Source organism: Abramis brama (assembly GCF_963993115.1).
Source record: "Abramis brama genome assembly, chromosome: 10".
NCBI classification, from domain to species: domain Eukaryota; kingdom Metazoa; phylum Chordata; class Actinopteri; order Cypriniformes; family Leuciscidae; genus Abramis; species Abramis brama.
Window position 1 is genome coordinate 24,141,231 of NC_139972.1, and position 12,866 is coordinate 24,154,096.

At 36.3% G+C, this 12,866-nt stretch overlaps 1 protein-coding gene across 2 annotated transcripts in view; it reads left to right on the plus strand.

Moving 5' to 3' along the window:
* The window catches only part of b3glcta (beta 3-glucosyltransferase a), a 109,353-nt gene that overhangs the window by 76,906 nt on the left and 19,581 nt on the right, over nucleotides 1-12,866 (plus strand). For both annotated transcript variants that reach the window (XM_084125757.1, XM_084125758.1), the window contains exons 9-12: nucleotides 240-303; nucleotides 3,836-3,967; nucleotides 8,510-8,579; nucleotides 9,359-9,472. In XM_084125757.1, the coding sequence (XP_083981883.1) occupies nucleotides 240-303; nucleotides 3,836-3,967; nucleotides 8,510-8,579; nucleotides 9,359-9,472 (380 nt within the window). The remainder of the gene's footprint in view (nucleotides 1-239; nucleotides 304-3,835; nucleotides 3,968-8,509; nucleotides 8,580-9,358; nucleotides 9,473-12,866) is intronic.

The window sequence follows — 12,866 nt, forward strand, 5'->3', positions numbered from 1 at the left end:
TGTTCCATTTTATTATTCATGCTATTTTACTGAAAGGTTTTTCAAAGCTGGATTCTTTGCATTGTTAAAGTGATTATATCTTAGATTATGTCAGGTAGTTTTATAGATTTATACTATGGTACTGAAAAATTACCATCTTCATATAGTACATGGTATTACCATTTTGCCATTAGAAATGTTATGTTTGAGAGGGTATTTTGTGTAATTTTCACTAATTTTACAGTGATTTCACATTTTAGGTTGACAAGCAAAATTGAAGATGAGCCTTTAAAATCAGACTTCACCATAGATCTAAAACATGAGGTAAGAATGTTTAAGGTGTATATTTTGAGATAACTATGGGCTCACTTGATATTATTATTTAATTTTTTTTTATCATTTTAAATTTAGATTACATTAAAGTGTCCATTAAGAAAAACAGTGCACTAAAACAGTGGGAAACCATCACTCTAGAAACAAAACGAACACTGCAACTATTAACGTTTAGCAGACTTTACCTACACTTTCACTCAAAGTCTCTTATGCTGACCAAGGCTGCATTTTTTTTATCAAAATTACAGTAATGTTGTGATATATATATATATATATATATATATATATATATATATATATATATATATACAGTGAGGAAAATAAGTATTTGAACACCCTGCTATTTTGCAAGTTCTCCCACTTGGAAATCATGGAGGGGTCTGAAATTGTCATCGTAGGTGCATGTCCACTGTGAGAGACATAATCTAAAAAAAAAAAATCCAGAAATCACAATATATGATTTTTTAACTATTTATTTGTATGATACAGCTGCAAATAAGTATTTCAACACCTGTCTATCAGCTAGAATTCTGACCCTCAAAGACCTGTTAGTCTGCCTTTAAAATGTCCACCTCCACTCCATTTATTATCCTAAATTAGATGCACCTGTTTGAGGTCGTTAGCTGCATAAAGACACCTGTCCACCCCATACAATCAGTAAGAATCCAACTACTAACATGGCCAAGACCAAAGAGCTGTCCAAAGACACTAGAGACAAAATTGTACACCTCCACAAGGCTGGAAAGGGCTACGGGGAAATTGCCAAGCAGCTTGGTGAAAAAAGGTCCACTGTTGGAGCAATCATTAGAAAATGGAAGAAGCTAAACATGACTGTCAATCTCCCTCGGACTGGGGCTCCATGCAAGATCTCACCTCGTGGGGTCTCAATGATCCTAAGAAAGGTGAGAAATCAGCCCAGAACTACACGGGAGGAGCTGGTCAATGACCTGAAAAGAGCTGGGACCTCCGTTTCCAAGGTTACTGTTGGTAATACACTAAGACGTCATGGTTTGAAATCATGCATGGCACGGAAGGTTCCCCTGCTTAAACCAGCACATGTCAAGGCCCATCTTAAGTTTACCAATGACCATTTGGATGATCCAGAGGAGTCATGGGAGAAAGTCATGTGGTCAGATGAGACCAAAATAGAACTTTTTGGTCATAATTCCACTAAACGTGTTTGGAGGAAGAAGAATGATGAGTACCATCCCAAGAACACCATCCCTACTGTGAAGCATGGGGGTGGTAGCATCATGCTTTGGGGGTGTTTTTCTGCACATGGGACAGGGCGACTGCACTGTATTAAGGAGAGGATGACCGGGGCCATGTATTGCGAGATTTTGGGGAACAACCTCCTTCCCTCAGTTAGAGCATTGAAGATGGGTCGAGGCTGGGTCTTCCAACATGACAATGACCCGGAGCACACAGCCAGGATAACCAAGGAGTGGCTCTGTAAGAAGCATATCAAGGTTCTGCCGTGGCCTAGCCAGTCTCCAGACCTAAACCCAATAGAGAATCTTTGGACGGAGCTCAAACTCCGTGTTTCTCAGCGACAGCCCAGAAACCTGACTGATCTAGAGAAGATCTGTGTGGAGGAGTGGGCCAAAATCCCTCCTGCAGTGTGTGCAAACCTGGTGAAAAACTACAGGAATCGTTTGACCTCTGTAATTGCAAACAAAGGCTACTGTACCAAATATTAACATTGATTTTCTCAGGTGTTCAAATACTTATTTGCAGCTGTATCATTTAAATAAATAGTTAAAAAATCATACATTGTGATTTCTGGATTTTTTTTATTTATTATGTCTCTCACAGTGGACATGCACCTACGATGACAATTTCAGACCCCTCCATGATTTCTAAGTGGGAGAACTTGCAAAATAGCAGGGTGTTCAAACACTTATTTTCCTCACTGTATATTATTATAATTTAAACTGTTTTTCTGTTTTAATATATTTTTTAAAAAGTAATTTATTCCTGTGATTACAAAGCTGAATTTTCAGCGTCATTACTCCAGTCTTCAGTGTCACATGATCCTTCAGAAATTCTAAAATGCTGATTTGCTGCTCAATAAACATTTCTTATTACTATCAATGTTGAAAATAGTTGTGCTGTGGTGATGAATAGAAAGTTCAAAAGAACAGGAAATAGAAATGTTTTGATCAAAACATCTTCGTTTGTGTTCTACAGAAGAAAGAAATTCATTCAGGTTTGGAGCAAATGATATCATAATTTAAATATTAAATATTACAGAAGAAAAACTGGACCTTGTGTGCTAAACTGAAACATGGCACAAAGATTCAGATAATATTCTTTTTAATGAACTTACGGATTATTTGATCTGTTCCTCAGTTTAACTCGTACAAATGTTCTGAGTGTCTCTGCGCCCCTCACTACTGCCATAGCAACAGTCTGCAGGCCTCCAAGGCAGACTTTTTATCAGAATTAGCAGATTTGCAGTCATTGTTGTGCCTCAAATTTGAGAGAGCTTATATCCTGGTGGATTTTACCATCCACATGGACATAAAAAACTACAATAATAAAATATTTTTTGTCTTTATTGGAGTGCTTTGATTTGAACCAGCTAGTGGACTGTCCTACACATAACAAAGGCCAGACCTTGTGATTTCAATGGTTCATTTGTGTCTCTGTTGTCCACCTCTGATTTAGGGCTGTCTGATCATTGCCTATCTTTTTTAATATGGAACTGCCTGACATATACATTTCCTCTTCTCGCATCATTAACTATAGCTAATGGAGATCTATTGAGCCCTCTGATTTCACTGATTCTATTGATTCTTCCTTAAGTTGTTTTTCTCCATCTGGTGCACTGAGGGACAAAGTTTCTATGTTAAATTCAGTTCTCTTGACTGGCCTGAACTCATTTGCTCCTTTAAAAATCACGATCTGTTTCCTTTGTACGTTCTGCTCCCTGGTATAATGATGACCTGCGTGCAATGAAGCGTAGGTAAGCGTATGTCTGGCTTGACTGTTCATAACCAGGCCTGGAGAGACCACTTACTAGAATATAAGGCTGAGATTGCAACTAGGGCTGGGCAAATGAAATTGAGGAATCTTAATAAGGCAAACCAGGAAAAAGGATTGTAAACAATGACAAAAATAAATAGAAAATAATAATAATAATCTTTAATACACTTCCCTCAAAACATACTTTTTAGTGTAGCTTTATTGATTGATTTGTTTTACTTTCTAACTATCTTCTTCTATACTATTTACTTCTTGAATTGTTTTGATAGCATGTTTTTATTTTTGTATTGTATATCTGAATGTACTTCACTTTTAATGAATGCATTTCTTTTATGTTATTGTATTTCTCTTTTATTTAATCATATTTTTGTAAAGTGCTTTGAGATGTCTAACTTTTAAAGGTGCTATAGAAAATAGTTTATTATTATTATTATTATTATTATTATTATTATTATTACTTGCTCTAAACTAAAGCAATAAGAATTGCTTTGTATTTAAAAGCGTTGCATTTAATTCTATTATTACTCTCCTACAGGTGGCGCTATACATCTGGGAGGACGGAAAGGGACCTCGACTGACAGGGGTTCCAGAACTTTGCACGCTGCCAGAGCAAAATCCAAGAGCACAATATTGTGCCACCACTGTCAGCAGCCATTCACCACTGTGTGTAGGTAACCTCCACATCAAGCGCTTAACACACTTGTCACACGCACCTCATCAGCATGTGGAGAAGGCTGACATGGGAGAAAGTGCAAACCTTCTGGTACGATTTGAGTTGAGACTGGACACTGCTATAAGTGATTCATTTGATTCGTGCTGGATATAAGTTTTGGATAAAACCGTTTGCTAAATGGGTAAATGAAATGGAGTTTCAGTGTCAGGGTTTGGTTCATGTACCTTCGGATCATTTTTCTCATTTTTCTCTTCAAAATGGGAAAACAAAGAAATTGTTAATTTATCTGACCCTTCTCATGAACATAAATAAACTAATCTAATCATAAACTAATCAAACCGTGCCATCATCAGTTTTGCGCTACAGAAATCAAGCGTAACGTTATTTCTGGCTGTTCACGTTAGTCAAGCTCGCATCAGCTGACACTCAGCTGATCCACATCTACCTATAGGAATACGACGCCTATCACTGTATTCATAAATAAGCTCCTTCAGTATTATCAGCAGCTATCGCGTTTCTCAGGAGCTAATTACCCTCCTCCATCCCCAGCTCCTCTTGTCAGTCAGGATTTGGCATGATTTCCCTTTGAATCAGACTCATTTCTCTTATGTTGTACATTAAAACATTGACATTAATGAGATCTGCAATACATTCATGTTGGTTCTGTTCTGTTACCCTAAGGATGGTTATTGCTGCTGTCCCTGCTCTTATCCATGCTAGACTGCAGAACCATACCGCCAATCCTAACTGTATGCTAATTGTCAATCATCTTTGATGATAGTGTCCCTGACAGAATAATAGTCATCCGCTCTTCAGCTGTACAGATTCTTAAAGCATTTATTGCAACTACATTTCACCTCTTTCTCATCAAACAACCAGACTAATGACTTGGCACAAACCGTACCGGGGCAGAGCCTAGACCAAGCTTTCTTCTGTGTAGACATACATTCACCTACACGTGCTGTGAAATATTAGTTTATCTCATAAATATTTATTTACTTCACATCTGCACCTATAATTATCCCTAGGAGGTAATGTAGGATATTTGGCAAACTGCTGACCAACTATCAAAATCTGTGTGGCAAAGCTGTGCGATGCACTGGACAGCGTGGAGCGAATCCATTTAGGCTACGTTGATGAGAAGTGCAGACCAGTGTCGATTCAAGTACTCTTTGAAACAACACTTTGAACAAAGTCAGAGATGAAGAGTGTTTTTATATTTATTACCATTTTTTCCAACCTAACCCTCATCCTCTCCTCAAAAAACAAATTATCCAAAGGTATAATTAAGGTATAATAATTCAGTCTCTGAACATCTGGGTTTGATCCCAACCAAATATTATAAATCAAATTAAAAATCCATTTATCCTAATCCATTCCTGGTCATTTCATCCTGTTTCAAGACGGTGACCATGTGTTCACTTCATAATTGTTATGCTTCGAACGTTATGCAAATTACTATGAATTTGTGAGTTTGGGCCGTTTGCATCACCATCAAGCGCATTAAAGCAGTGTTCTTCAACCCTGCTCCTGAAGGACCCCCAACACTGCACGTTTTCTTTGTCTCCCTAATCAAACACACCTGATTCAATTTATCAGCTCATTATCACATGGGTTAATGAGCTGATGAGTTGAATCAGGTGTGTTTGATTAGGGAGACAAAGAAAACGTGCAGTGTTGGGGGTCCTTCAGGAGCAGGGTTGAAGAACACTGCATTAAAGCATCTGTCGTCTGTTCCATTATGAACCATTACAATCTCATTGATGTTAAGTGCCACTTTGTGGTTTCTTTTTGAAACATTATATTACATAATTCATAAACTGCTGTGCTTGAGGCTATTTTACCTCCTTATTTCCATTTTTGTAACTTTCTTTTTCAGATACAGACAATTGTGAATGTTACACTGCGTGCATGCGTGTGTGCGTGTTCCTGTGTGTAAATATTTTAAATAACCATGCCTATTTTCAGCATGATATCAACAGACATCTTCACTGCAGATTATTCTAAAATGTACAAACTTTATCAGGTCATTTATCAGCTCGTCTCCTGCCCCGATGCTTTTTCAACATCCGGAATCTCCTGGTGTTTAATTTTCACAGCGTGCTCAGATCAAAGCAATATCTCCCTGAAGCAGCACTGAGCGCTCTTATCTCAGAGTTACGATTATCAGGCCTTTGCATGCTCTCCTCAGATTTAGAACCAAAAACTTAACCAGAAATACATAAAAACAAACATTAGCATAATACAAAAAGAAGTTGGACTGCTGTATCTGTTGAAAGTGTGAAAATCACAAGTTTGGTTTGGAAGGGCAGATGTTTTCTGTTGCCTTTATTCCAATCTGAGACTTTTAAAGCATGTATCCACATTATTCCTACGCCCCATGACGCTTTGCGCGAATTATGGGTGTAACTTCCGTTAAGCTGTAAACAATCAGTGAAAGACTAGCTATATGGATGCAATAATATATTTTATATATACTGTGTACAATGACATTACATTATTCTACTCATCCTTCAACCATTTAACATTAAAAGGACATTCAAAAGTGTAAAAGCATCAACAAGGTACTTAAAACAGACCATGAATAACCCCAAAAGCGTGAATCTTTCCACAGCAAAATCGGGCGGTTAAATATGACTGTGGTAATCTGCATTATGTAACATATGTTGCCTTAATAAAAAAATAATACTAATATATAATATATATATTTCAGCATTGCGTGATACTATTTCAAAGTGATTTCAGTCATTTTGACTGATAATAAATTGTATTTACCTGTGAAAACAATCCTGGAAAGAGGAAAGTGAGGATTTGGGGATAAAAAAAAGACAGATTTTTCGTGCATTCCAGTGAATTATAATGGCATATAGTGTAAATTAAATCGGGAGAACAGACCACAAATTTGCAGTATATGTTGACCTTTTTCATACTTTTACAGTGGAATGCAAAAGGAAAAAAAGAAAATAATCATGAGGAAAAGAATGCAGTGACTGAAAAGAGCTCTTGCCATAGATAGGGCCTATTCTTTGTTATAACATGTCACGTTAAAATACCAAGTGTTATTCTTGTGTTATTCTTAAATAAAACATGAAAGAAAACTGATAGCTTATTGAGTCAAACTGACGGATAAGCTTTATTTGTAGGGCAACCTTATGATTTGAAATGATTCGTTTCAGTCTTTTTGAATAGAAGTTCCCCAAACCGGAAGTGCCACCCATAATTCAAAACGTAGGAAGTTCATCAGGAATAAGGTGGATAGAAATAACAAGTATAAAATTCAAGTAAAAATTACTTAAGCGAATAAATAGACTTGGCATTGTAAGTATGATACTCTGATGATTTGAATGGTTTGTAAACACCTGCTGTGATTCAATGTGGCAAATTAAGCATTAAGCATCTGTTAGAGGTGACTAAACACATTAAAGCGCAACATCCCTCACATTAAGCCTCCAAAATGAAAATTGTGGCCGTCTTCACAGCTGCAGTTTTACCAGTGGACACTGACTCATCTCTTACATCAGGGTTTCTCAAACTCGGGTTTGCTCAGGTGTGTTTGATCAGGGTTGGAGCTAAACTGTGCAGGACAGTGGCCCTCCAGGACCAAGTTTGAGAAACCCTGTCTTACATGGTGCTGCGAGTTACAGTGACCTGAGCTGTTGTCACAAATAGATAAGGAATAAGCAGCAAAATAATGTCCTAGTTACAAAAAAAAAATATATATATATATATATAAAAAAAAAAAATATATATATAAAAAAAAAAAAAAAAAAAAATATATATATATATATATATATATATATATATATATTATTATTATTATTTTTATTTTTATTTTTTTATGGAATAAAAATATATTCACCCATTAAATTTAGACATTATAGTATTCTCTATTTGCTTACTTGCAAAGATTTCCTATGTATATATGTGTATGATAAATAATATATATATATATATATATATATATATATATATATATATATATATATATATATATATATATATATATATATATATAGTCATTTTGTATGCTTTTGTCATTTTTATTAATTTTTTTTCTGTTTAGCTTTAATTTAGTTTTATTTCAATTTCAGTTTTAGTCATTTTAAAACTTAAATCTAAATAATTTCTGTTATCAATAAAGTAGTTCTTAATAGTTTTAGTCTTGACGATATCAACACTGCTTAGCATGATGATACTGTGTATTTCAATGCTTATGATCAAACCCATTCAGGTTATTGAGGTCCATATAAAGTGCTTCCTTATTTATTTTTGTTAAACTAATTTGAACACAATACTAATTTTAGCCCTTGATCTAGTGGTAAATGTAGAGGTGTACTAAACTTTCTTACTTAAGAAATGGATATTTCTGTATATAAAAACACAATTATTGCCAATTCAGTGTCTGTCTGATTATGTTGAAGGAAAAAACACTTTACATGGGGTGTTCTTACTTTTCACAGTATGCACTACTGAGCACTTTCAACATGTTGAACATTATGCAATCTGTCAAAACTTTCTCTTCACCTGTGTCCCCAGGGCCAGCCTGTTAATTGTGAAAACATCTTCGTAGCAGTGAAAACTTGTAAGAAGTTCCATTCTGACAGAGGTGAGTGGTACGTCCTTTATAATCCGTGCTCTTAACACATACGTCGCCGCCTCCCTCTCAAGGGTCCCACCTGTTCTTCACAAGAGCACTTAATAAGTAGTAGTAGTAGTAATATCATGTGTCTGAGGTTGTGCGAAAATTTAAAAAGTTATCGCTGATGACACAGTCTGACGTTTTCTTTTGCTTTAACAGTTCAACGAGCGTCAGTGTTTGACCTCCGAAGCAACTTGGTATTGAGAGATTTTTGGCCGAGTGCCCCGGCGGGCATCACTCCATTCTTCTCTCCATTATTAGAGCCCTTCATGGCAACTCTGAGCAGTTGCTAAGTACCAGGCATTAATTCAAACTTAACGAGACAGATAAAGTGTTGCAGTTTGAATTCAGAGAACCATCTGACACATCAGTTGCATCTAATTGCTCTGATTATCATAATTATATGATTATCATATAATCTTGCAAGTCTCTTTGAAGCATTTGGCATTTGGAAGAACATATTTCCCCTTCAATTATTTTTAGATAAAACTGCTCCTGTTGTAAATGAAGCATTAGTATTACAGTTGGAATAGCTTGTTACAAATGTGTGGCTCTCTTACCTGCAGAACATAGGTAATTCATTTATGAAGTAGCCCACTTGAATCATGATCGCATATTTTCAATAAAAAATGGCGAAATTTCATAAAAAGACAATGCCACCACCACCCACCGCAGTGTTCTGAGGATTGTGGGAGTTATCTCTTATTTGTTGAAGTACTGATTGATTCTCTATTCCCACACAACAGTTCCTGTGGTGAAGAAAACATGGGGTGAACAAGCCTCACTGCTGGAGTATTACAGCGATTACGCAGATCCCTCTATACCGACCATCAATCTGGGAGTGCCAAACACAGAAAGGGGTGAGTGCACAAATCTGTTCTCATACTTGGTATATTTGTGACGTGAGATCAGTGTCTAGGTCTATTATTGGAAATAACTATATTTCATTTCGGTGTTTCAATCTTAGGTACTGCACACTCATAGTCAAGCTGTCACTGACACTTTCCAAATTTGGGTGCAAAATTGGGTGTAAATTCACCATTAAAAGGTTTGGTGTTGGAAATGTTTTTGACAGAAGTCTTCAGAATGCTGCGTTTATTTGAAGTATTATTAAAATTTAAAATACCTGTTTTCTATTTTAATATATTTTAAAATGTTATTTATTCCTGTGATTGTAAAGCTGCATTTTCAGCATCATTACTCCAGGCTTCAGTGTCACATGATCCTTCAGAAATCATTCTAATATGCTGATTTGCTGCTCGAGAAATATTTCTATGTTGAAAACAGTTATGCTGCTTAATATTTTTGTTGATACCGTGAGACATGTCCTGATTTTTTAAAGTAAAGAATGTTCAAAGGAACAGCATTTATTTAAAATAGAAATATTTTATAACATTATAAATGTGATCAATTTAATGCACCCTTTTAAAGCATCAATTTCTTTCAAAATTCGTTCAAATCGTACTGACCCCAAATGTTTGAGCAGTATGTTAAAAAGTGATATTATTTTTTTATTCTAAAAAAGTTATAATAATAACAACAGCAACCAGAATAGCTAACAGGGTTTTAACCTTGCGATGCTATTCATTGGGACACAATTTTAAATTTTACTATAATTTTATGTATTTTTATTTATATTAATATTTTAATAGTATGTAATGCATGCAGGCCATTAAAATGACTAAAATAACTTTTACTACAAAAAATGTAATATCAATTTAATAATTATGTCAAAATGGTACTGTACTGTTATGATTTTAATTGTTGAGAATGCCAAGACCTCTGACATGTATAGAAAAAGTTTAGCACTCAGACTGAATCCAGTATTCTATTGAATTTTTGGGACTGAGTCTGATTCTAAGGACGGGTTGAATAGAGGGGTAATATGGATGTGAATGCATAAGTCTTCTAACCTGGTGAATCATGTTTGTTGTAAACCTCAGATGTTGTGACACTAGCTGGAATTATTAAAAATGTCTTATCAGATTCTTTTCTGGGAAAATCTGATATCATCAGAAATTTTCGGCTGTTTTCTGATGATTGCATAATGCCCTAGTTAATTTAAGAAGCGGTTAGTAAATGCTGTGTGCTCTAGGGTCAATTTCTCTATCAATCTCTTTCCATCGCTACCAACCCACAAGCTGATTAGATGCACTTCCATGGCAGTCTGTCACTGGTGACCTATGCGAATGTGATCATAATGCTGAAGTGAACTTGGTGCTTATCTTCTGATTAGAACAGGAAGTCAAATGCGAGCCAAGTTTTTTTTTCTAACATTCAAACTATTTGAAGTACCTCCGATGGGTCAATCTTTCGTTTGATTACCTTCTCCCTTTTGTTCTAAAATGCTCTTGACACATTCTGTTCCTCTGTTCTCTCTACTTGTTTATTCATAATGATATTCATTTGACATAGGCCTAATGTCTGTGACTAAAAACCCTCTTCAATAGATTAAATTAATTCGCTCTCTTAATCTCAAATGATGTCAAAGCCAAATTAAATGCGGATTCTTGCGTTTATCATTGGCAGATAGTGACGAAAGTGAAGCTGTATATCACTGTGTTTAAAGTTAAGAGGGATGAAAAAGTCACTATTTACTGTCACTACAGTATATCTATCTATCGATCCATATATTATATATACAGCTCTAGAAATACTCAAGAGACCATTGCAAAATTAGCAGTTTCTCTTGATTTATTATTTATATGTATCTGTTTGAGTAAAATGAAGATTTTTTATTTATTCTACAAACTACTGACAAAATTTCTTCCAAATTTAAAATAAAAATATTGTCAATTAGAGCAGTTATTTGCAGAAAATGACAACTGATCAAAATAATGGAAAAAAAGATGCCATGTTTTCAGACCTCAAATAATGCAAAGAAAACAAGTTTATATTAATTTCTAAACACAATACTAATGTTTTGGGAAGCGTTCAGAAATCAATATTTGGTGGAATAACCCTGATTTCCTATCAAAGCTTTCGTGCGTCTTGGCATGCTCCCTATAAGTTGGTCACATTTCTGTTGGGACTTAATGCCACTCCTGGCGAAAACGTTCAAGCAGCTTGGCTTTATTTAATGGCTGGTGACACTCTTGCTTACATTCCAGAGGTTTTCAGTGGGGTTCAGGTCTGGAGATTGTGATGGCCATGACAGGGTCTTGATCTGGTGGTCCTCCATCTACAACTTGGTTGGCCTGGCTGTGTGGATTGGAGCATTGTCCTGCGGGAAAAACCAATCCTTCGAGACGGGGAAGCATGTTTTCTTCCAGGATAATCTTGTATACGGCTTGAGTCACGCATCCTTCACAAAGACGGATCTTCCTGATTCTGATCTTTTCTGATGAGTCTCTAATGGTTAGACAGAGACCTGGAGAGGCCTACAACCCACAGTCTCTCGCACCCACTGAGTAATTTGGTGGAGGATTGGTGTTGATCTGGTGGTTCTTCTGTAAGGCTAGAATCTGGCGTATATGTCTTTGAGAAGGATGCGTGACTCAAGCCATGTACAAGATTGTTCTGAAAGAAAAAATGCTTCCTTCCCCAACTCGAAGGTTTGTTTTTTCGTGCAAGACAATGCTCCAATTTACACAACTAGGCCAATCAAGGTGTTCAGTCCTGTTCCTGTCATTCCAGTTCAAATCCAGCTCAACTTCCAAATCTAAGGGTATGGCCGATTTAATTCAAATTCACACTTATGGATTGAAAGGGAGCTACTTCTGAATTTTGCACAACTCAACTTGACACGTTCCTGTCTAATTCTTTTCCCTAGAATTTGTGCCATTTTTCAAACATATACACACAGTCACTCTTGTTCCCATCATTGTTGTCTTGAGGGTGGATTTAACTGGTGGCTGCAAGCTATCCGATGGCCGGCACATTACAGGGGCCTCTGATATTTGTTGTGAAAGGGGCCCTGTTCTCCCTGTGCAGTCTGACAGCAAGCACATCCTGTTCTGCTCTCTTCCCTTAGCCTTCATTGTCGCTGCCACATTCATGCTTTTCTCGCATTATTGTCTCCAGTGCAGTTTCTTTGGGGTCTTTCCGCTTACGGTGCACATTCTCTATTCAATATCAAAATCTGATTCTTGGCTTAGGAAAACATTTCCAGCTGATATCACATCATGTCTGCAGCACTTATGCAAAGGGTACATAACGGAGATATAGAGATATTCTCATTGCATTTCCCATTCAGCTCGTGGATGGAGAGAGTGCATTAATGTGCAGTTTTTTTCTGACAGCTGAATGACAGCA